At 34.8% G+C, this 26,459-nt stretch overlaps 1 protein-coding gene across 1 annotated transcript in view; it reads left to right on the top strand.

Moving 5' to 3' along the window:
* LOC121324501 (sec1 family domain-containing protein 1-like) overlaps positions 1-26,459 on the top strand; it is a 32,701-nt gene that overhangs the window by 3,096 nt on the left and 3,146 nt on the right. Inside the window, exons 7-21 of the mRNA XM_041266474.1 lie at positions 70-159; positions 2,405-2,460; positions 3,426-3,511; positions 5,535-5,634; positions 10,597-10,736; positions 11,510-11,600; positions 12,000-12,073; positions 12,370-12,451; positions 15,257-15,353; positions 18,209-18,279; positions 19,758-19,837; positions 20,187-20,249; positions 22,097-22,172; positions 22,514-22,567; positions 25,252-25,304. Coding sequence (XP_041122408.1) covers positions 70-159; positions 2,405-2,460; positions 3,426-3,511; positions 5,535-5,634; positions 10,597-10,736; positions 11,510-11,600; positions 12,000-12,073; positions 12,370-12,451; positions 15,257-15,353; positions 18,209-18,279; positions 19,758-19,837; positions 20,187-20,249; positions 22,097-22,172; positions 22,514-22,567; positions 25,252-25,304 — 1,213 coding nt within the window. The remainder of the gene's footprint in view (positions 1-69; positions 160-2,404; positions 2,461-3,425; positions 3,512-5,534; positions 5,635-10,596; positions 10,737-11,509; positions 11,601-11,999; positions 12,074-12,369; positions 12,452-15,256; positions 15,354-18,208; positions 18,280-19,757; positions 19,838-20,186; positions 20,250-22,096; positions 22,173-22,513; positions 22,568-25,251; positions 25,305-26,459) is intronic.

Below are 26,459 nucleotides of genomic sequence, written 5' to 3'. Positions count from 1 at the left end.
CGTGATGCATTTAAATGAAACAATGATCTGATAAAGTATTGGTTATGAAGAGTCTCATTTATTTTAAAGCCATCAACAGATCCGATATCATGGACACAGATATGGAGATCATCATGGACACAATAGTTGACAGTCTGTTCTGCTTCTTTGTTACATTAGGTAAGTTCATTTTTGTGCTTGGAAATTTGTTTTTGGAGGGGCACCAGTATGCCTTGAGATAAAAATGTAACAGTTAAACCGTTGTCAGAAATAACCTTCCCATACAGGTAGGAAAGGGCTAATATTTAAGCCATATAATCCAGCACCCCTAATTAGTATAATGAAGCCTAACTTATTTCTTGATTGGTTACTCTTTGCAGATTGATTGAACAGTAATAACTAAATGTCATACCATTGTAGAAAGCCAGGTGGCACCAGCTGTCTAATGTGAAATTAGAAATACAGTTGCAGTTTTATTAAGATGAGATATTATTAACCATAATTCCCCAAGGTTAGTTTAATCTATACCAGACCCTGTTGAAACTTTGAATACATCTACTGTTCTAAAGAAACGTGACCCGAATTGGTACATTTTACCTAATATAGTATTCTAACTAAGTTTCAGGATCCCTTGTGTGATAATGTTTTACATATTTTTCCTAGACTTTGGCTGCTGTTGCCTTCCTACGGTTCACAGTAACTGTGGACTTTCTTTGTGTGTTTTGCGTAATCCTGTTTTTATTAGGTTTGCATTAAACCTTCAGTTGCACCAGGAAATTCCCCAAGTCCATTCCAGTGGGAGCTGCAGTGTGTCATTGTCCAACAAAATGTCAGTCAAACACATAGAGAATCAATCAGTCAGATATTCAAAGATTTTGTAAATGGATGCAACTCTGCTTGCAATGTGAATATCTTGCACATATTGAAATACCAGAGTTGCACATAAATTGCTAATATCGCAAGGCTGCGGAAATTAGTACACCCGAATAAATCTAAACAGGAAATGAATTGTTTTTCAGTTCTCGCACTGCTCTGAACAACTAGAACTAAAGTTAATTTATACAAAGATTAGTAAGCTCTAAGCTCGATTTTGATATGAGTAAATGGTATTTTAACCTTTTTGCGAATTAGTTAAGTAAAGTCAAACACATACAACACATTTTTCCCCAACATTGTGATTAAAATAAATACAAATAATGTAATCATTATTAAAAAAAAAAAAAAAAAGAGCAAGGTTTTTTTTTTTCTCCCTCAATTCCCATTTTAAATTTGGTTCGCAATCTGCTTTTAAATATTTGCCCCAATGTTTTGAATTTATTTTATATTTGACATAAGACATGATTTGACCTAAAATGGTTCAACACATACGTTCTAAAATGAATCTTTTTGGAAAAGAAAATGTTCACTATTGAATGAAAGCCCAACAATCAAACACAGGTTATCTCTGACTTGCATCAATTTTGAAATGCATAAGAATACGCTTTCCATGACAGATGAAGACTTGAGATGGTGACAGAGTTGGTGATCTTTACCAAGTCCATGGGAAGCTCAACCAGCATGGCTGTCATAGCATACTTCAGAGGCATGCCATTCCATCAGGATTACGACTAGTTGGGCAGTCCTTCATTCTTCAACAAGATAATGACCTGAAACACACCTCAAAGTTGTGCGAGAACTATCTGGTAATGAAGGAAAGTGAAGGACAACTCAATCTAATAACCTGGCCTGCCCAGTCTCCAATCCTCAATCCCATAGAACTTGTATGGGACGAACTGGACAGAAGAGTCAAAGCAAAGACATGTCGGGTGATTTCCTGCTGAAACTTGTCAACCGAATGCATCGTGTTTGTGAGGTTGTTATTAAGGCAAAGGGTGGCTATTTTGAGGAATCCAAGATTTAGAGACAATTTTCAATTTTCTTGAACATTGCTTTGATACTCCTTATGTTTTGTATATCGTAACATGTGTTTTCATTTTCAAGTATTTACAGAAACGTATACGACATAAAACACTGCCAATTATGAAAAAAACCTCGTTTCCAGCAAGTGTACTCAAACTTTTTTGGTACTGTATATTTCCAGACACCAGAGCAGCACCCCTTCTTCAAGTGCTATGATAGCACACTCCTAAATAGCTTTACAGTGGCCCAGACTTTGATTATTATGTCAAGGAGTCTTCATTTGTCTTAACGTTTTTGAACATTTTTGTTGTAATTAGATATTTACAGGTGATTTTATTTTGCAACACATTGAAAATGAAAATAAATATTGAATTTACCTTAAATTTAGTTTTTTTTTTTTTCCCTAATATTAATAGCACACCCTGTAAAACACTTGATGGACATGTTAAGGTACAGTTGGCAAAACTACCTTCTGTTCAGCCCATTAGCCATGTCTCTTAAAAGCGTATTACATTTGTTTTATTAGGTGCTGTTCCCATAATAAGATGTCCAAGGGGGAACGCTGCTGAAATGGTAGCAGTGGTAAGAATTGATTTATAATCAATAATAGGTATTAACGTTTATTTTAGTAATTTGACTCTGATGTATGCATAGAGAATCAGTGGGAAATTATATATATATATATATATATATTATATATATATATATTATATATAATATATATATTAAATAAGTTAAACTCTCTTTGAGAGAAACTCTAGAGGTTCACTGTAAACCAAGATGAATTTAAACCAAAATAAAAATAAAAGTTGTACATTTAAATTTAAAGATGTATGTATTATCCAAATTAGGACTTCCCCAACTATTTTTCTTTGGAATTCCCTGTATGTCTTTTAAAACTGTTGACTAGTTTTTATTAATAAATTCCAAGTACTGAAAATGTGGGCTACAGCAGTGATTGATTTGTGATGTTTTACTGTGGTTTAAAACCTGAAGTGAATTACTTTGGGTTATACAGTAGTTGCATCTCAGGGATCTGATGAAGTCACCAGTACACCTGATGAAATTATAACCATTAATTCACTTTAGCCCATATATTCTGTATTTACAACATCATCTGGCACTGGGAGAGTTAGACAGTCAGATCACACAAGATTTTATATTCATCATGAAAATGTTTTATACAAAACTTTATACATGTAAATGACATTTAAAAACTTCTAAAAAAATAAATATATATATATATATATATATATATATATATATATATATATATATATATATATATATATATATACGATATATATATATATCCATATAGGATAGGTATTCCACAAACGTCATATGTATCCTATCCATAAGGTGTTTGCAGTCATACATAGGAATAATTTGGAACTGTAATTCATTGGTCGGTCTGTTTATTCCATCTGGCATTTTCAACAAATCTCATGGAAAACCGCCTTTGTTACTACTAATCATTTACAGTACAGAATATTATACTTTGTGGTTAAGACCTGAAAATCTGACTTTCTGTTTCACCCTTTAAGAAACTGGATAAGAAGCTCCGTGAAAACCTAAGAGATGCGAGAAATAGCCTTTTTACTGGGGACACCATCGGGGCTGGACAATTCAGGTATTCCATTAGTGCATCATTGATATATAGGGTCTCATTCACTAAACCACAGTAACGTGCTTTGCACGCAGTAAGCCACTTTAGCGCGAGGGCACTAACTTTACTAGGTGCCTCAGCATGTGTTAAAAGTACTGCTTATTGAAACCAGGCGGTGTCACAGAACCAGCAGAAGAGCTGCACAGGAGAGCGAGAAGAAGAGTCAGGGAGAGAGTATTTCAGACCAGGCAGAAGTTACTATGTGAGGAGAAGGTAATAACTAGATACAGATACTAGCTGTATATGTCGGATCCCGGAAAAATCAGGATATCATGAATGTCACAGAAATCGTGTATTTGACTGCCTACCATGATAAATATGCATTTTGTTTTCCTTTCAGTATTTTACTTTACTCTTCACTTCATTTCAGCTCTACACGGTCTGGCATCAGTGCCGTGCATTTGGTTACTAGGGCAACGAGGTCAAACAAATACCGGCTTCATGATTGGTGAATTCCTCGGACTGAGCAATGACATTCGAGTGAGAGTCAGGAAGCTTAAAATGGTTGTTTAGATATTGTTGGTTTATTAGCTTGCAGTGTGTGATTAACATTACAAATGCAGACAGCTGACAAATCCAAAAAGCTAAATTCATTTTAGCAGAAGATTGCGTTCAGAGCTACGAAAAGGGAACGTTGCATGCAAATGGTGGGATTTTTTGTTTTGTTGAACTTGTGTCTTTGGATCATCTAAGAAAAGTTACTATTGAAAAGCATCTTGACAGCGCAGTACACAAAAACAAGAGAATCAGAGTTGAAGTTCAAGCTAAAAAATTACCAGACAAGCAGGTCACAATCACAGGAGTGTTTAGAAAGAGCACAGCAAGTGTAACACACGTAATGTCAACACGTTTGAATTAGTGGAAACCTTTGCAGCGAACTTACAGATACAATGGCTGATCAATGAAAAATCTGTATGCAGCACACAAAGACTATTTAATTGTAAAAATTAATGATTCTGAGTCTGTTTGCGTTGTATGCGACAAGGACACTGAGTTTAATATTTTTAGATTAAAAGCAGCAAAGTAGTCTATGGGAATTACACAGTCATTGTAATTAATGTGTCAACATACATTTTAAAGGTTTACAAAACTCAAATGTTGCTGAATATGTTGAATCAAGGTTGTTTAAAAAAAATCTGTTTTGTCTGCTTGTTACTTTTTTTTGCAGCCAGCGCAGTCCATTTTAAATAAAATTCCAGCAAAAGTTTGTTTCAGTTTTAAAGATTTTTTCAATAGCGACTTGCGGTCCAATATTACAATGGACTTGTGTATCCTCAGACAGTTTGGGATATATGAAGATTACGAGGCAGGTGTAAATGCAACATTTTCGGCTATGTTAATATATTTCTATAGTCACCATGTACTTGTGATATTTAAGTAGGCTATGCTTTGAAATAGCTTTACAATATAGAACATAAACTGTAAATGTCCAATAAATGAATGTACACAGAGTGCGAGTTGTGCAGTCATAAATACAAGCAATCAAATGGCATCTAATGTTTAAAAAGTGACTTTTCACCAAACACCTTTTGAAATGTAAATAGTGAACTTCTAATTGACTGAGCGAGTGCTTTGCTGACTTGATTGATATTACAAAATAAATCGGAGGGAGATCAAGTTGAACAAACTATTATTTATGATTTGCAGAGTTAAACATAAATGTTCCATTAACAATAACTTTCTCTGCTTTGACTGTCTCGCGGGACTCTGATTTGAGACAAGACCCCCGCCCACCTGCTACGGAGCGTATTTGTCCTTAATATTTCATTGAAGTTAATGTTCTCGCTGATTCAGCACCAAAAAGCATTTCATAATTCTCCACCACTACTTCTGCTAATACATTTAGCTGAATTCTGCGCTTTGTGATGAGCTACCGCTGGTTCATATAAAATATAATGTATAAATATAAAAAGTGCCATTACAAAACCTTTTCAAAAAGGGCTGTTGAAGACTTGACTTATGATGAATTTCTGATTGTTGTCTGCAGCTTCCAAAGACCTTTGTTAGTTCTTGTGGACAGAAACCTAGATTTGGCCACCCCACTGCACCATACATGGACGTATCAGGCCTTGGTACATGATGTTTTGGTAAGGAAAAACTCTTGCTTTGTCATTGTGTAAAAGTGAAATGTTTAATAAAATCATGTGGTAACATGAATATTCAAAGAAGTAGATCAACTCTTGAGCTGCATCCCAGTGTTGGTCTTCTGTGTTTTTAAATCACATTTACTTACAGATATTCTGTTCTAAAAAAGAAATTCAGCTTGTAACATGCAATTATGGCTTTAGGTTGTGTACAGATGACAGCTGTAAAAGAAATGAAAAGGAATCAGACTTTGTCTTGTTTACCAAACTAAGCGGTCTATTTGCTCAATGGTGGCTTAGTTTGTCCAGGATGTCCTCGGCTCTCTGTGCACCAGCAACCCCTTTAGTCTGGCTGGGCGCCTGCCGGTTTGCCTGTAAGCTGCCCAGAGCTGCGTTGTCCACCGACGCTGTAGGATGCTCTGAGGTAGCTGCATGGCATACCTGCAGAGTGAAAAAAAGCGGTCGGCGGACGTTTCAGAGGACAGCGTGTGTTTGTCCTCGCCGCTCCTGAGCCTCGCAGGGGTGGTATCGGTGAGCTGAACTTAAAATAATGCAATTGACCATTTGAAACTTGGGAGAAAATGGGGTAAAAATTAATTGTCAGGATAAGTATGATAAACCAGTCTGAGGAACTCGGTCTCCTCTTGTTTAGTCATCAATCTGAAGCTAGTTCATTAATATTACCCAATTAGTACTGTATAATCTACATATAGTGGAGCCAGCCCATGTCTGATGTTAAATCACTCCGGTCTGCTTCCATTGGAAACATTAGTGATTTCAAATCACACTTTAGGGTCTGTTTTATTTTGTCTAAATAGTGACAGATCTAAATACTGCAAACCTTAACTCCGTATTAATCTAGCTGATATTCTCCCCATGGGGTCATTTTATAGACCAACTTTTTAGCACTTCTCCATACAATAAAAAATACATTAATTTGTAAAATTAATTAACATTATTTTACTGCAGTAACACCACTGTTTAGATCATTTAAAAAAACTCCTTGATTGGAGGACTAGTAATTCATTTGCAAGTTGTTTTGTAGACTTCCATGAAATTAATTGTTAATAATTTAGAATTTTATTCTAATTAGATAGATACATACCTGCAACATCTTACACTGTTGGTTGTAGTAGGAAAGCTACAAGTACACAAAAGCATCGATTGTAAAACAAATAGCATACATCACTAAAACAAGAACATTGTGCCATGAAGAGTTCACCCATCAAACTCTTTGTTTGGCATGCCCATACTCTTTTAAAAAGGACATGAAGTACAACTGTGAAAGCCTTTTGTTCTAGAGAATTTATTTACTTTTTTTTTTTGTGCTGTAAAGCCAAATTAAAAAGGATATTTATTTGTCTGCATCAATATTTTTCTTTCTCAAAATTAAGTTTAAATCTCATATTACACATATGGTAGCTGTTAGGAAAAATGACTTGAACTTTGTCAGAAGTGTGGAGCATGTTCAGTATTTAAAGCCATTTAAAAAATAATGTTAATAGTTTTTCAATCTTTAAAGATTTTTTTCTAAGGAAAGTAGCACTGCAAAGGTAGGCTCTGTTTTTCAAGCCTCAGCCCATTGTTACCCTGTACTATTGTAATGTCAATGCACAAAACAAGTTATATTTTGTTTGTCTGGGTTTTCATTGTAGGATAATTATTTAAGATGTTTATTGCGCCTTTAAGTCATTGTTTTGAATATTTAATGCAGTGCCTGAAGTGTCTACACTATTGAAATTGAACTGCACGTTATTTGTACACAGATGTACCACAATTGATTTTTGGTTGGAAGATGTTTGGTGGGCTTCCAGGAGCACAGGTGACTCTTGTACCTTGACACATTTCTGCTATCTGCACCTGTCAACAAGATATGTAACCCAGTGTCATGTTAATTCAGGAACTAACAAGACTGCAATTGTAACCGTCCTGTACTGGGCTCCACAAGTTTTCTAGTCCTAAGAAATAAAAAAAAAAAAAGGGCAGTCTAAAGCAAGAGAGCAAATCCAAATTTTAAAAAATATACCAATCTGTGCAAAATGTATTAATGGAGTATATTGTTTCTGAGAGAAAAAAAGCATGACCTCCTGGAACCACTGCCAGTATGGACATAATAACATGTCGTGTTAATCCATCTAAACGTTGTACAATGCATGCCCATGTCACTCAACAGCCACACAAGTCTTGCTGTTCTTGTTTGCTTGGCCTTGAATTAAACATTGACTTGAACTGAATTCTAGGGAGGGGGGGTTGCTTTTATAAAATGGAACATCTAAAATTAACAACTTGAATAAATTAGCTGAGACTGATAATAGCAGTTTCACCTTGTAGATAGTTTTTACTTTCTTGGACATGTGGTTTACTTATTTAAAAAAATATGATTAGAAATGAAGGCCTTAATAGAAGGTAACAACTCTGTTACATTTGCTATACTATGTGGCTAATGCATTTGTATTTCTTTAAATTGCATTTAATTGCATTTACTAATTTTTTCACCTCTTATTTTGGCCTTCCTTTTATAGCAGTCATTTTGTAGAATTAAAATAGAAGTATAATTTCTACTAATACACCACTTTGTTCAGTAAAATTCCAGAATGCGCAAATCTTCTGACCAACTGTGGATTAAAGACTTTCCCTATCGGTGTTGTGGAAGCCTTTGATGTCCTTTTTGTTTTTTTAACACATCAGAAAATAATGATGACATATGAGTAATCATTAATATATAATGATGACAGTGCATTGAGTAAAGATCCCTTAATAGATTAATGACGGTAACTGGTGGGGAATAAAAAACAAACTATTGAAAGAAAATATTTGTGTCAGGACACATGGAAAAGCTCATTTCTCAGAAGAGAACAGTTGGTAATTGTTGATGCTGGAGTTTAAAGCCATAGTTCTTATTGAATTCAAAATAAAAGTGGTGAAGCAAATATTTCAGAAGATGTTCAAAGTTATGCCTAAAGGCAAAAGAATAGTGGAAAATGGATGGTTGGACTGCTAGTTGAAGGAAAGTATCGGTTTTGGCACCAAATGCTTGGAAATGTCTTATATTGCTGCATGTTGTTCTTTAACTCAAATTGTTATAATACACTTACTTAACCATACAACTTTAACTAGAAATATATACACTGCTGCACCTTTGACCATTGTTCCATAGTCCAATTTCTTTGTTCTTATGCATGTTTTAGCCTTTTAGTCTTGTTCCCCTTTCTTGACAGAGGTATTCTTACTACAACACATCCTTTTAAGATTTCAAGAGTGACCTACATACTGTTAGATGGACAACGTTTGATGGACAGCTGCACCTATGCCTTCTGCCAGTTCTGTTGTCAATTCAACGCTTGTCTTCTTTCTATTCCTTAAGGATATTATTCAAGTATTGCTCATCCTTGTTACAGATGATGTTTCTCTGTACTTGTTGATTATGCTTCAGATACCAAACCTTGAAAATCAAGGTCGTTAAAAATCAAAACGTTATCTGGTACTATACTTGCTTTGTCATTTGACCTAGAGGGTGAAGTTCACCCGACACCTTCAGCATCTTCTTTACCAACCATCTTTTTCCCATATTCACTGGACTGTTTTTAGCCAATAACATGCTTTGACCCAGGAAGAGCAAGTGTAGCATAGGGTATCGAAGTAATGAAGGTATTTTCTTTAACCAAGTGTAGTAGCATGTTTTAAGGTTAAAATACATGTTTGCTGCAACATGTGCTTTTTTCAAAACTGCACACTTGTAAGTGTTAGCTACAATAACCTAAATCAAGAAAAAAATTAGTCCTTTTAAATAATAATATATAAACAATAGTACATTTTCTGGCCTATGAAAACATTTGTATGTTAATTATATGGGGTTATACACCTTAAAAGGTCTGCCCTGTAAAGGTTAAATTGGGACCAAGTTTAGCTAAGCCACTTTATATTCATCTTTGAGGGGCTGCCCCTTTTGTGGATATAACAGCTCCTTTTGTAGATGTTACTATTATTCTGTAGGTAGTAACAAGAACGATCTCACCTAATCATCCCAGAGGTATAAACATATTGTTTTCCATGTATTAGAGTATTTAGAGCTCTCCTGAAATTATTTTGAATAGAGCTGAAACAAATGGGATAGCTGTGGCAATCACCTAGATTTCTTGCAAAATTCGGTCCAGTATAGCGAATAAAGTTTTTCCTTAATCCTTTATTGTAACTTGGCCAGAGTGACGTCTAGGACTCCAAATGTGGCTATTAATCACACAACAAACATCAAAAACGTTATTGAGGTAATGGTTGTACTTGGATTTTTAGATTTATTGGTCATTGGGGAATAGAAGTTACTATTTTGTACAGATTATTCCCAAGTGTCTAAAGTCCTTAAAGGAGTGATCATATGTTTGATGTTTGTACTATGTTTTGGATGATGTAATTGTTTTGGAAGACTGAGTGATCTTTAAATCGTATTTAAATCTTCAGTGTATACCATAGTTAATAATCAAATATTAATATATCCTAACTGCCAGGTATTGGATTTGAAATGCCTTCAAAAACATGCCACATGTGTTTTGACTTTCATTTGTTCTTGTTGTTTATCCAGTAACAGACGCTGTTACATATTTTCCACTTTGTCTGGTACTTTTTTCTTTATTTTGGTTAACCAAATCACTTACAAAGAAACAAACCTTTTAGAGCAGTTGTGAGAGAAGTATATTAAGTGAGTCAGTTTAAAGGCATTTTTACAAAACCATTCTGTTTTAACTGCAGAAGAAAAAAGCCCAATGCTGGCTGAAATTCAGTTAATCAAATTCAAACAAACTATTGACATCATAACTTTTTTAAATCAATTGTAAGTCACTAAATAAATGAAAAGCCGAGTTAATCTTTTCATGTATTTGACTGCTGGCAACAGGCTTTAAGACAGATGTAATGAACTACATAAGTTGTTCATATTTGTGCTGCAGACATCAATTGTTGTTGTTATTGCAGGATTTCCATTTGAACAGAGTAGACATGGAAGTGTCCACTGGTCCCGAAAACTCACCAGCTGGTGCAAGACCAAAGAAAAAGAACAAAAAAAGCTATGACTTGACAGCTGCTGACAAGTTTTGGCAAAAACATAAGGGCAGGTGGGTGCTCTCTTAAAAATAAGAAGTGTTAAATATTTTATATATATATATATATATATATATATATATATATATATATATATATATATATATATATATATATATACACACCCACACACACACGTGCTGGGGCAAACACAGGATTTTCATGTTCGGATATGTGCTCATAACTGAAATATTCGTTTGGATATTTGTTTCTTTTCAAAAAGTAATAAAAGCCATTATGTTGCTCATAATCCAGGTAGAGACAGGAGGGGCAGGGAGACGTGGCCCTATGTGTATGTGTGCCTTTATTTTACAGCAAGACATCACAATAAATAACACATAAAAATAGAAAAATATTCCAGGAGTAAATAATATGTTGTGTGGGACTTACTTTACCCCAGTGAATAAACTACAAAGCAAAGGACGCCAAATAGCAGTTCAAGTTAAACGTTGTTTTGTTTATTCCTGAAATAAATAGTACATAAAGTTGACATTTTATTTCTTTCTTAATTTTTTTTTCATTCCTTGCCATTGCCGTTTCTTCACAGTAAACAGAGGCCATCGATGCGTTTTCATAAAGTAATTTACTTGTGCCTTTTTGTAGCTGAACAAGCAAAACGAAAACTGAAATTTAAGTTTAACACTTCAAATAAAACAAATGTGGAAATGGCACTGTAAAGTGAAGGGGGGGAAATGGTTAAAACTGTGTTTTATTAGAAAGATTACCTATGTCTTTCCCTCTCGTACAGCGTGTGTCATATGAGGTATAATGTGATGTATTTTTCTAGCCCTTTCCCAGAAGTAGCAGAGTCTGTACAACAGGAATTGGATACATACAGGGCCCAAGAAGATGAGGTTAAGCATCTTAAAAGCATCATGGTAAGAATGTTGTCAAGTGATGCAAAGTAATTACGCACAAAGGTGTGTTAGAAATAAAAGGTGTTTTTTTTTTTTGTTTTTTTTTAAACATTTGAATGATTACTCCGATAGGGTGCTGTTGTCATTGTACTGTACCTTTTATACACGGCTGAACATTGCTGGATTCAGTGAGTCCTACTTCAGTATAATTGTCCGACTTACATAAAGGAAAACCTGCAGTGAATCTACAAGTTTTTGATTGTACCATTATGGGGGATCCAGGCAGATAGTTGGTCATAGATAATTAATTTTTTTTTTTTTATATGTATAAATAGGACGTGTATGTTTATTATATTTCCTTTGCTATGCCTAGTAACTGTCTGAATTTTGCCTAACATTTTTATTTTTTGTTTTGCACAGGGGCTAGAAGGAGAGGATGAAGGAGCAATCAGCATGTTATCTGATAACACAGCAAAGCTTACCTCTGCAGTAAGGTAGATAAGCATGTTCAGTATGAAATGTATAAACGTGTGTGCATGTGGGTGCTTTGCCTTTGCACCTCAGTTCTGATCTTATGGAACACTGCCATTTCATTGGCTTCGCCCGTTGTGCATTATGGTTCAAAACTAATTTGAGACTCTGTGGTTTTTATATATATGTTAAGAGTAAAGCAATTAACCTCAAAAAGGTGGTGTGATCAAATTACATTATCTTGATTTAAAATAAAATGGAATATTTCTATCCTGAACCCTTCATCCAAACGTTTCTTTGTTTCTTTGATTATTTTAAGCTCCCTTCCAGAGTTGCTTGAGAAAAAGAGACTTATTGACCTTCATACAAATGTTGCAACAGCTGTGTTAGAACATATTAAGGTAAGCCTGTCCTAGTATTCCTACATCTGCATATGTGATTCTGCCAACAAGAATTTTTGTTTTTACTTTTTAAAAAAATTTTATGCACAGTGTGTGTACTAGGCTCATGCCAATATTCTTTTTCTATTCTGTAAAAAAAAAAAAAAGGTATAATGCCCTTCCTGTGAAGTGATTGAATTACAAAGTCGAAAACAATCAAAAAGGTGCCAAGCTTGCTATCAGTGGAACCACATACAAATAAAGCTTATTGGCACAAGTTGTTAAGAGGTTCAGATTCAGGTTGCTGGTCACAAGTCTTTCAGATTGAAAGAAACAGCTGTTGAAAAAGTTCTATTTTCTCTTTTTAAGTTTCCTGTATTATCACGAGTTAATTTTTTTAAATACTAGAATGCCAACTTTCTCGTTCTATTGGTATTTCAGTTTTCAGTGGATATTTCTTCATTCTTGCTCTTTGATGCATTACTGTTTTTTATGTTATTTGTAGGAACTCTGTGCCCCTTTTGTGTTTGTACTTGATATTGGATTCTTAAGAAGCCCCAATCGCATAGTTTGTTACTGTACTTCCTTTGCTAATGGTACTGCCTTGATCAGAGTGACCTCTCCAGCTCACAGACATGTATCAGACACATTGATGCCCACCCCTAGTTAAGTGAATCTCAAGAAAAACAGAAATTGTGTTTCCTCAGTGAGTTTTAAAATCTTCATATGGAGACTTTGAAACCTGTCCATATCCATTTGTGAAACTGTGCTTAACAAAATTAAGAAACAACTTTGTATTTTCATATCTGTGCCCCTTGCCAAAAAGCAACTAAACAGAGATTCTTATTTTTGACTTTTTCCTGTAGTCCTATTGTTTCTTTCCTTGCTAATGGGGGACTCTTGTTTGCAAGTCACTTATGTGTGACCTTTAGTCTTACGCTGTTTGCTCCACAGCTGCTTTCCAGATATTTCAAGTAACATCATGTCAGTTAACAAGGAAACAGTTAGAAACATTAGGTAGGTCATTTTATTCTCTTACCACTTTGGGAAGGTAACTTGTTGCCTATGATAAGCAGAGATGCTATCACACCACAAAACATCTTCTAAGGACCTATCCTTTCCATATTGTGGTGTTCTGGCACAGAAACACCCCAGCAGCAATTCTTCGGGGTTAGGTATGAAATAAATCAGACATCCGAAGCTGAGGTGTTTACTGAAACTCTTAGTTCTGTTTTAATATGAGCTGTCACATTTGATTGTACTGTAAACTCACTCACTTCATCTAATTAAACCCTTAATGTGTTTTAAGAGTATGTTTATAATAAGGCTTGTGAGTTATTATACTTTGAAAAAGACACTTTCCCTTGGCTCATTGAAGTTACTTCAGGCATTGACAGTTGAATCAAGTGGAATGTATTACATCATGCAAAAAGATGAGGGTCTCATCTGCTTCAACTTAAAACACTTGTGAAGATGCCAGCTAACTACCTCGAGGTCCGTCAAGTTTTGGTAGTTGTCTTTTGTAAAAGTGATACATTGCTACTGTGTGAATATAACCACTGTAACAGAATATATATATATATATATATATATATATATATATATATATATATATATATATATATATATATATATATATATAATACACACACACACAATTTAAAAACAGAAAACTGCTGTGTACCAAAATCAAAAAGAAAAGGTAATGTAAGGACACAAATGTGTATAATTGATTAAAAAAAAAATTAAAAATTAAAACAAAAATTAAATCAAGAAATTTAGGAATACAAGACCTTCAGCTGGATGTAAAAAGCAATGCTGTAAACAAGCAGTTATAAACAAGTTGTCTTTCAAAAGTTCCAGAGGATGATGACATGATGTAATAGTGGCTGTCTACAAAATCTGTATTGCTCTACTGCACTCTAAACAAGATTTAAGTGCGGAAATAAAAATATTTGTGTGGGCCCACTAGTACCTACTGTGAAGATTCAGTAATAGTTTGACTTCAAAGTAAAGTAGGTACCACAGTGCACTGTGGGATTACTACAGCAGGTCCAGTCATTGACATTGTGTCATGAGCCTACTTTTAGTGTTTGATGTGACTGAGACTTTGGGAGAGCATCTACTGCTTTGTTTTGATTTCGGCTCAAGTGGTTGTTTTTTCTTAAGAAACCTGAATCCAAGTCAGGAAATAGGATAGGCAACGAGTGTCCTGCCATGAGAACATAGCAGTTAGGATTTGAAAAAAAAAAAACAGCGTTGTCAAGGTGACACCATTTAATATTTTTGGAAAAAACTTATATAATACCCCAGGAAACTGTTTTGTGATTTCCTGCGATTTTTAAATAACAGGTAGCCAATGGATAAGCAATTATATACTTTTAGTGAAGGCCTTGGTATCATTGTTTTTTATTCTATTTAACATAAATCTTGATATTCCTGAATAGATAATTCATAATATTTTGAGCAAACAATTGCAGCAGTATCCCAAAATGTTTTCTACAAGTTCCAATTTTACACTAGTCATACCATGGTAATATCATGGTATGCTTGAATAGTCCCATGTTCACATAACACACAAATATTATCCATTTACTTCCAAACACAAAACCATTGGACATCACCAAATGAATTAATTTGATCTGATGTCTTTACCCACCAGCTGGCACTGAATTATACAAGATAAAATAAAGGGTTTTGAGTTCATCCTACTCTTATGATACACATTTAGACATTTTAACAGTCGAGTAACTGGGATATCTCAATGACTGTGTAATTCCTGAATGCCTCAATAATGTGACATTTCCTTGAAACATGTGTTCACAGACTCGCAAACTTGATGTTTACTTTGAGTGTGAAGAAAAACTGATGAGCAAATCTACGCTGGACAAGTCTTTACTGGACACGATCAGTGACCCAGATGGTAGGTACTGAAACTGCATGATTTTATAAGCAAAATGTTAGAGGGGGTGGAGGCTCAGAAGGTACCTATATTACTGTGTCCTCCCTGAAGCAGAGGGTTTACTTGTATCCCATGTTCTCAATTCAGTTAAGCTATGCCCTGGGACATTTTTCAGTGAGTTTCGGAGAATTTATGATTTGGTAGGCATTATTTGGCTGTGCAGTCCTTTTGGGTTTAAGTAAAGGTGTTTTCGTACTGATCTGATTTGAGACACTTCTGCCAAACTTTCTTTCAAGGCAAACTCTTATAAAAGCCTGGTGCCAAATAAGTTGTATGCTTGAGACTGTGTACTTCCTATTGGAAGAATCAGTAGCAGGGTGTCTATTAATCAAGTACCTATTAATAGTATCTGCAGCTTTAGTTACTGAAGCATTTAAACAAACATTGAAAGGTATTTCCTAAGCTTGCAGAATTCTGTTTTCATTTGAAAGATGTAGCCTGGTTCAGAAATTTAAGCAAGCATTGTGTTCCTTCGAATTTAAGACGCAGATGTAAAAATAAAACATCAAATAAAGATGCATTTACAAAGAGACAACCTCAATTCGGCATGTAAGAAAATGTATGGAAGCGGTTTGTGGCTGTCTGCTGTTTTTGTTCAACTTTCCTCGGGCAGCCAGTCTCGTTCCTGTTTGCGTACTCCAGCAGTCAAGTCTTTTGTTGGCGATTTTTTTTGTTGCATTTAAGATGCAAACCATTATTGTGGGGAAAAAAAAAGGTTTAAAAAGTATGTCTTAAATTCGAAGGAATGTGGTATTGTATTTAGCACCAATGTAAAATAAAAACAATAACCAACTAGAAAAAAAAAAAAAATGAATTGTGTCTATGCATTCTGTTTTGGTTTAGTTTAATTAAGGTAATGCATAATTTAAAAGCTTTTTAATCTCAGTGACCTTTTAAAATGTTTTTTTAAATTTAATTATCCTAATCAATTATACTACAAATAAATGGATGAAAGAGCAGATTCATAAATATCAAAGGGTCTTGCAATAATAATAAAGAAAATACTGTAAATGCACAATGGTAGTATTGGAAACGCATTTGAAAATATAATATTACCATCTAGTCTTTTTTTTGTACATTTTCTGGGGGATCACTTGGGAAGCCTTCATAATGTTTCATCTCCATCACAGCAACATTTTTATTATTTCCAAGTGCAGTTATAAAACTGTAAATTGCATTAGATAAGCAGATGTGGGAATATTAAACAATTCCAGACCGAAGTTTTGCTAGTATTTGGCTAGTACCTCATGATGATGTCTGCTATATTCTGTCTCAGTGTTGCATAATTGACTATTATTTTGTTGCATGACCATGTACAGTAACAACGTGTTTTGTAAGAAGAAAATTGTGGGACATATCCGTATACTTAGGCCTTAACAATTACATTTTCTAGCTTGCTTGTTGTATTTTTTATACACTGGAAAGCATCTTGGTAATATAGGCGAAATATATTTTATGCTCATCATTGTCTTAATGATTTATATTCCCATATATAATCATTTGTAGTGGTAGTGGGGGTCTGCAATCAGAAATATATGTTAATTTATAAATAGTTGATGAACAAAATGTATTTTAAATTTAACTCACAAATGTCTTTTTTTGTCAATTTAAAATAATTACTGGCAAGATGCGAGTACAAAATCTAATCTAGCGTTTCATGACAAAATGGGAAGAAAATGGAGGAAAGATATGCAGTCGTACTAATGAAAGACTTCAGGCAAGGAATTGAAGCGAAGACATATGTAAATGTAAAAGAAAAATAAAGAAAATAGCTTCTAGCTGAAAAGAAAGAAAGATCTGTGTGTTTGCTGTCAGACGCGAGTGATTTGAGGAACATAGCCAGCAGATTTGTGCTTTGTGATGAAGGTTACATTTTTTGCTTGTCATTAGGCAGATGAAGACAGTTAGGCAGACACAGCGATTGTGTCAGTAGCTTCTGTTCTGTTGTGAGAGCTGCTCTGTTTTATATCTGGAGAATTGCTTACCAAGTTGTCATGAAACTTATACTATTAAAATGTTAGCATTGGCTCTTGAGAGTATCAGATTCTGGTCTCTCTCTTCATCCATCCGTCTGTATATCACACTTACATCTTTGCATTCACCCATCGTTCCAGCATGGTGAGTGACGTGTGTAGGGAGTGGATAAACTAGTCCTGTTCAGTTGCCATCTGATTTGTGATTACTAATAGAACCAATAGTTGTATTGTCATTGTTTTATTTTCATCATTGTAGTTGTCTGTCAGGGCTTGAGAGTATTATAAAGCCATTTTATCCAGGTGATATCTTCATAAAATGATTCAAAGGCATTGGTACATTTACAGTATTACATTTTACAATAATTGAAGAAAAAAATGATGTTTTGATAACCAATAATGTTAGCTGTTATGACTTGTGTCAAGTTCCCAAAAGAGACAAGAAAAATCTTTGAGTTCAAATACTGTCTATAGGGAGTAGAATATAACAGCATGTAATACATCTTTTTTAACCCGGGCTTAGTAATAATACAGCTCACAATACTGTCTGTACTTTTGGCACAGAGTTTTTCTATAATTCTTTCAGCCAAGGTTCATTACCGGTGTTGTCCAGTGAAAATTAACAGTCTCTCTGCTATATTGATTTAACTAACCATTTTGCTTCACGTTTTACTTCACGTTTTCACGTTTAAAGCTACTGAATTCTATCAAATCTTACATTATGCCTCAAGAGATAATTGTTCACAACAATTTACAATTGAGCCAAATGATTCCTTTCTCTTGCTTCATTACATTTTGAGTTTACAAAATGTTCACAACCTCATAAATTTTCAATTTCCACAGCGGGCACTCCTGAGGATAAGATGAGACTGTTTCTGATCTATTACATCAGTTCACTACAGCCACCCTCAGAGGTATTTCATCTTTTTTTAATACCATATATTACACTGTGTAACAATTTTTTTTTTTTTTTTTTTTTGGTTCCTGGGTAGTAAGTGTTATTTCCTAATTGCTTATGCCTCAAAAGTATAGAAAATGGCTATTATTCCCCACAAACATTGCTTTTGTGACCAGGACAGTGATATTTTGAAATTTACCTATTTTCTAGAACATTCCAGATAGTTTCAGTGCTGAGTAAACTTGGAGTAAATTCTAGAACTTTCCAGTAATATAAATAGTAGTATAAATACAGGGGGCCTTAAGCCCACCAGTTCAATTTAGTTCCAGCTGCCCAAGTGGATTCATATCTACATTTTTCTGAGATGGCATCAAGAGGCTGCAATGGTGGCATTCCTGATGGGTCTCCAAGGCGGTTTTACCAAGTTTCCCTGCTATCTTTGCCTTTGGGACAGCAGGGACACCAAGGCGCACTACCACAGGCGGGACTGGCCACAGCGGACCGAGTTCTCTGTGGGGAGGAACAACGTCAAGTGGGAGCCACTAGTGGACCCCCGGAAGGTGCTGATGCCACCACTGCACATCAAATTGGGCCTTATGAAACAATTTGTCAGAGCTCTAGATAAGGAGTCGGCAACCTTCAAGTACCTTCAAGACTTCTTCCCTAAGCTGGCTGAGGCAAAGGTCAAAGCCAGTGTCTTCATCAGACCACAGATAAAGAAGATCCTGGAGTGCAATGAATTCCCCAAGAAGCTCACTAGTAAGGAGAAAGCGGCTTGGAACAGCTTTGTCGCAGTGGTTCGGGGCTTCCTGGGCAATCATAAGGCCGAAAACTATGTGGAGCTGGTTGAGACTCTGGTGAAGAACTATGGCACAATGGGCTGTAGGATGTCCCTCAAAGTCCATATCCTTGATGCTCATCTTGATAAATTCAAGGAGAACATGGGAGCTTACTCGGAGGAGCAAGGCGAGCGCTTCCACCAGGATATACTGGACTTTGAACGCCGCTACCAAGGACAGTATAACGAGAACATGATGGGAGACTAAATTTGGGGGCTGATTCGTGAAAGTGATTTACAGTATAATTGTAAATCCCGAAAAACTATTCACTTCTAAATCTTTTGTAGTCATTTTTGTATTACTTTATTATAAACGCATGTTAATTTGGATTCATATGTTGTTTTTTTCTGACTTTATGTGAACGAAAAGACCGTTTTCTCATTAGAAATAGGTACATTTCAAAATATCACTGTCCTGGTCACAAAAGCAAAGTTTGTGGGGAGTAATAGCCATTTTCTATACTTTTGAGGCATAAGCAATTAGGAAATAACACTTACTACCCAGGAACAAAAATTGTGTTACATAGTGTTATTTAGGGTATGTCAGGTATTGTCGGAAAACCAATACTTTGTTCCTTCGATAAGCCTGACTAATATTAGGTTCTTAGCTTGTCCCCATTGCAATACTAAAAGTATACCATATGTGTTGTTTACAGTTTGACCTGGAACAGTACAAAAAAGCATTAACTGATGCTGGGTGTAACCTTTCTCCTTTAAACTACATCAAGCAATGGAAGTAAGCAACTTTTAAATAGCTTCTTTTAGATATATATCTGACTTTAAAACTGTGTATTGTAAGTGCTGTGGATATGTTACCTAAAGCAATTTGCATTTTTTTAAATCTTGAATTTGTTGATAGAGCAAGAGAAAAAAGTATTACATTAAGAAGCTGCTTTTACTTAAAATGTCTTGCATGTAACCATTGCATAATGAAGCCTCTTTTCTCAACCAAATGAAATACAAGTCAGAAGTTTGTTCTTTTATAAACACTGGTAATTGAAAAAATAGCACAACTATCCCAATTAAACAAATTAATAATGTTGTTGTTTTTTTTTGTTTTTTTTTGTTTTTTTTTCTAATATCAGAGCTTTTTCCAAAATGGCTGCAGGGCCAACTAACTACGGCAGCAGTGGAACTAAAACAATGGGGTAAGCACCCTTTTTGTGTTTTATGTGCCACGCTAGGTATTATAACTGATTACGCAAGAACCACTGTGATAGACATTCGAGTCAATATTTTTCATTTTCCTTGGACCTATATTGGAGGTTAAGTACTATACAAGATTCATAGAAGGAAATTGTCACTCTTAGAATTTTGGGTTTGTTTTCTATAAACTAGCATTTTGTACACACCAGAATGGCTTTGAAATATACAGTTGGGAAGAGGCAAAAACAAGTGTTGTTTTCTAAATGCTCAATAGCCTAGCTATTCCTCTACACATTAATATATATATATATATATATATATATATATAGATATATATATATATATATATATATAATAATAAAAGGGGGGAGCGACTCATACACATACACAGGTGCAACATATGCGACAGCATGTCTAATATAAAACTACTGTACCAGTGCCGCAATGGGATTACTACAGCCATGGTTGTCTCACACAAACTTAACTGTCAACAACTTTATTTGTTCAGGAGCTACAACATTCAGGTCATGTTAGGTAGAAACACAAAACCACTGTTCTAATTAAAAGTTTTAATTGCTTACCCTCAATACCCTTTGTCATTTTGAATGTCAAGCGCAAGCTTTCAGACTGACTGACCTCCTCTCGAAAACGTCACAGCTATACTGCTTCTCTTAGTGTTAACACAATAGCTGTCAGTCTCTATGAATTTCGTTATTCCCACCCTCCCAAGCCATTGATTTGTCAACATTCAAACTGAACCCGCCCCTGGGATCCGTAGCAAACAGCTATTGGTTAGAAAGCCGAGTAGTAAACTTTTCAAGTCTTGTGTTTGTTGTAACTGCAATACTGTAATAGTGCAGATGACTTTGAGACTGGATTAAGTAGGACAGTAAAAAAAAAAAAAAAAAAGATAGTCAACAGGTTTGAAATTGCAAAAGTGGATGTTAATCGCAATGCTAAAAAAACATTACATGACCAGAGATGAAACAAACACAAACTCTAAAATGGCCAAAGAAAAACAAGCTGATGGGATGAAAGTGTTTATAGCACGATAGAGAAAACATTTTGTTTGAAATTGAGTACTTTTGACCGACTTTAGTACATACTGTAACTTGTTCTACATGTCAGTGCAACGCAGTGGTATACTGTGTGTGGTTATGGTTCTGATTTTACAAAACAAAATTAAATTATTTGTACAGCTGGAAATTGAATGCAATTGTACTGCAGTGTATGTTTTGTTTACTGGTTATCAAATGGTGCACTATTTAGTTTATTATTTATTTATTCATTTTGCTTTTAGTTGGTGAAACAGCAGTTTATACTTTTTCTTTTTAAGTTTGAATTCATACAATGAATCTGTAAAAGCCAATGCAGCAGGAACTATTGTCTAAGTGTGGTTTTGGAAAGAAATGTTCAGTAAAACAAAGAAGATATGTTCCTGAACTTGTTTGGGTACTTGATTAGCTAAAATAAAATTGTAGTTTTCCTAATATTGAAGTCTCGAAGTGGGGAGCAACTTTTACGCCAGTGCGACCTATAAACCGTTTTTTACGGTATGTCTTGCACACATTTAAATACATTTTTACGTTATTGTGTTATTGTTTTGATGCATTACAAGTGCTATGCTGCTCACAGAGCAGATGTTTTTAAATCATTCCTAATTTAATCATATATAAATAATGTCTTAAAGCAGCCTATTTATTTTCTTCATGCTGTTTAAATGATAGCATTGGCATTTGATAATGTAAGTGGTCTCTGTATATCTGTTCAAGACTGCTGTGGCGGCTGAAATTGATTTCCAGCCGGTTTGTGAACCGCAGTGTGTTTCATTTCTTTGTTTCGGTTCCAGTCTGTTTTCAAGGGTAATGAATTCAGGATCCCAGTTTGTGATGGAAGGAGTGAAGAATCTAGTATTGAAGCAACAAGTGAGTACAACTGTAGCAGATGTATTTTTTTTATTTTTTTTTGTGTGTCATTTAATTACAGAGAGACTGCCGCAAAATCTGCTCTGACTTTAAGTGGGATTACTTTTGAATAACACATGAAAAGGGTGTGTGCTACATATTGTATGTGTTTTGCCTATAGCATGTAACTAACATAAAATATATAATATATACATTTTGTGACCCTTGACTTCAGCTTTCTGAATATGATTCAGTGGTCAAACAAAGCTTCTTGAATTTAATCAAGACTTGATCTAAATTAATAACTTATATTCATAAATTCTAGGAATATAAAAAGTTTTTTTTTTTTTTTCCCCCTCCAGAATTTGCCAGTGACTCGCATCCTGGACAGCCTCATGGACATGAAGTCCAATCCTGTAAGTTATTCAATCATTTTGTTTATGAATCCATTTAAAAGGTTTGTTTTAAGGTTACACCTTAGTTGCTTTGGCTTTAGAATTGAAGTTGCTTTATTGAAAAAAAGCCAGGAAAACTCATTTTAGTTATTGACAGTAGCATTTTCAGTATAAACTTACTGAATAAATATTGATTTCTTTTAGAATATTGGATCATGGGGGGGTTGAATGCTAAAAATACCTTTCCTTTGGGGTGTAACACAAATTATCTTTGATGCTGGCATTCCAGTTGTTTTTGTATTTGATATGCATTTGATATGTGGAAAGTTTAGTTTTTTTTTGTTATTTTTAAGTCTTGGCAGCATATGAAATGGATATAGGTGTACATAATCATATATGAATGAAAACAACAAAGGTAAATCTTTAAATACTGGGCCTCAGTGGCACCCCTGCATATTGAGGTGCTTATCCAGACCCCGATGCAAAGATGCAGTACAAAGGGTTGGAACACCTGCAGATATATATTTAATTTATTGTCATGAAAGTAAAATGGCATACAACTAAATTGGCACCTTCCTCATTATTTTGCTTTAAGATTGTAAAAATATATATTTGGAAACTGGACCCCTCCAGAAATTTTAATTCAGCATTAATATGATAAAAACACATTCTTTTCAACATTACACGTGTCTGGTTTGAAGCTCCCTTTTTGTCTTCTATTACTCCTTTTGCTTCTTGGCAGTTACTAATGCCTGACATTTTCTGTCTAGCCATTTATTATGTTTAATTTACTAAACTGAAATACTGCCAACAAATAAAAGATATTTAATTGGAAAAATTGGTCTTTTGCAAATTGATTAGAAACAAAAGTTTGTTTTGAATTCTGGATGGAACAATCTAGAGTCTTCCTTAAACAGTAAAATGTGCTTGTCTGTGGTGTATTCAAAATGTCCTTTGCACTTTGCATAACCGTAGTATGCACGTGTTTTGTAGTAATAATAAATTAAAAGCAGTCTTGCCAGTCTGGTAGTGATTTTTCATATTGCAAATACTCTTGTTAAGTCTCATTCTCCATAGGGTTAGATTAAATCACAAAATACGGCATCACTTTCTGACTTACAGTATAACGTTTTATAATTGTACACATTATCAACACAGATCTGGCAGCTCCACTGCAGAACCAATAAATACAATTTCTTGCTAATATTTTGCAATATGCTTTTCAGGTTACATTCCTTGGCAAACGATCACCTAATTCTAACTGTCATGAATAACAGCCAGTGGACCCCACAAAATATTAGCACAGTGCAAAAGTATCTGTCATTGTTAATAAATCCTCTTAACATTAATCACACAAATGAAAGATCAGTGTTTTATTTTTTGCTAATTTGTACACATTGGTGCTGTTCTGAGAGAAGTCTATAATTTTTCACACAGCAATAGGTATAGTTTGTTCCAACTAGGATCAGCTATACGTCTAAAATGTGAAATAAGTTGGGTTTGATTTATGCCTCACTTTTCACATTCGCCGCCCCCAGTGATTTTCCATGATTTGTTACAAATGTGTCTACAGGTGGGCATAATGGAGTCATAATGCCTGCTGGGCTATATTTGACCTTTAGTGTGTGTGTGTATGCGTTTTTGTTAGTGCACATGCCTGTGTTAGTGGAAGGGTCATTTTTCTTCAAGTATATTATTGTCCTGCTGCTGTGCTATACACAGTAATTGTGCTTTGGAAATGCACAGAAGTTTAACGACTAGGTGAGCCAAAACCAAAATTGGATCTGCACAGCAGCCTGCATGCTTATTGGAAAGTGTTTGTAACTGAGCTTTAGAAGTTGACACTAGTCAGTGCAGTTTTAATTAAAATCCTTATTTACATTTTTGATAGCTCATCTTGTTTTCTTTTACTGCGTATGGAAGACATTTACTGGAAGCTGAAATGATTTGAATGGTGTAGGTTTCATTTATAATTTATTTTTCATAATGCATTTTTTGAAATGCGTTCACAGTATACTTTTTCATACTCTTGTTTTTAAAGTAATAAAACAGACCTAGCCAATAAAGCCTCTTTAGTAGACATAAGGATCATCTACCGGTCTGTCCCGTGTCAGAAATTGAAAACTTAATATCAAATTTGGATCAATGCAATGACTTGTATAACTGACAGCTTGTGCAGCATGTGTCTGTTTCACGGAAAGGAAATGGTATATTTAAAATGTCACTGTTAATATTTATATATTCAAATTTAAAATGTTAAAATGGAGTGCTTGGGTCAAAGTGCCGAGGAACCATGACAGTGTAAGTAAAATTGGTACGTTTCTGTAACAGCATTGTAAAGTCTTAGTTGTTATAAACACGTATTTTAATGCAATTTACATTTACCTAATGGGACGGTTCTTCTGATGAGTGATCAAGGGTCAAGTGGATATGTTAATTTATTTATTTCAGGAATAGTGCTGTCATCATAAAATACTACCTTTTATTTTTTGTTGTAAACATGGCCACTGTCCACTGTGGCCAAGGTTTAGACAGTTCTATAAGTAATATATCCTGAAAATACTGCATGTAAAATGTTTTAATACAACAGCACAGCAACTAGTGCAGTTTTGTTTTGCCCTGGTTAGAAATGTTCAGCATAATTTTAAGTAATTGCAAGTGAATGTTTCATTTAATTTGAAGAGCCATTTTGCACTGCTCCACAGGAAACGGATGACTACAGATATTTTGATCCCAAAATGCTTCGAGGCAGTGAAAGGTGAGATGGTTCCAAATCTTCTTGTTGCATGTTTCTGAACAGTTGTCGCTTGTCACTCTGGATAGCTGTGAAGAAGAGCATTCAATTCAGAGTAATATGACATTGGCACAGATCAGAACAGTGATTTATTCTAAACGCACAAGGTTTGCCGTGTGGAATACAGAATTGACTTTTAGGGTTTAACATTCAGAGTGTTTTCCTTTCCCTTGTGAATGGTACGGGCTTAAATAACACCTTTGACTGGATTCCAACGTTATTTACTCCAAATAACGATTTTTCTGCATTTTCCGAGAGAGAGAAAAACATAAATTATAATCCTAAAATGAATTAAAAAAATTAAAAAAGACTATTTATATGCCCCTAAATTAAGTGTGTAAGTTGTTTTATTTGTAACTATGGTGTGTGTGTTTTTGTTTTGTTCCTGGTAAAAACATTCTAATGACGATTCAGAGTAAATAGCTTTAAGAATCGAACCTATTTGTCAGTTCCTCCATTAGCTGCATTTAAGTTGGCCATTCTAACACTGGAACACTTCCAAAGATAATAGAAGTGGCTATTACAGAGCCATGATTCTCAAGATGATGTTCTCTATTTGCCTAGCGGATTTTGAAACTGATTTTCTTTACAAAAAATGTTTTATCCTTTTATATATTCAACATAATGGACCCTATTCACACAAAATACCACAATAACAAACTGTTACATTGGTAGTTTGGTAGTGAAAAAAGCTGTGAAGAAAATGTAGCCTATGTACGTTGGAACGTTTTGCTGATTAGTTTCTAAGAAAGCTTTGTGTAAATTTGGGGATTTTCTACATCTGGAAAATACTGTCTGCTGCTTAGATGTATTGTATTCCTTAATGTCTGCCTGGCCTCTAACAGGGGTTAGAGGTACAGTTACTGACAGAAATAAGAGTGGTAAATACGAATCCTTGTATCTTGAAGAAAGCAAGCCTGCACTGGAAAACCTCTACTGTTAGGGTACGAACTTGGCACACAATGCTTCACTTTCAAAACTGATACAGTTGCATCCTTAAATAGCAGAGTGAGAGGGAGAGAGATATCAAGGGTCGACAGGACAAGCCTAGCTTATGTGGGCACACATATTATTGAAGTTTCTCTACACTAATTGGTTAAGAAATTACACAAGGCATCT

Source organism: Polyodon spathula, chromosome 12 (assembly GCF_017654505.1).
Source record: "Polyodon spathula isolate WHYD16114869_AA chromosome 12, ASM1765450v1, whole genome shotgun sequence".
Taxonomy (NCBI): domain Eukaryota; kingdom Metazoa; phylum Chordata; class Actinopteri; order Acipenseriformes; family Polyodontidae; genus Polyodon; species Polyodon spathula.
The sequence above is the reverse complement of the archived record's forward strand: the minus strand, read 5'-3'. Positions and strand labels throughout refer to the sequence as shown.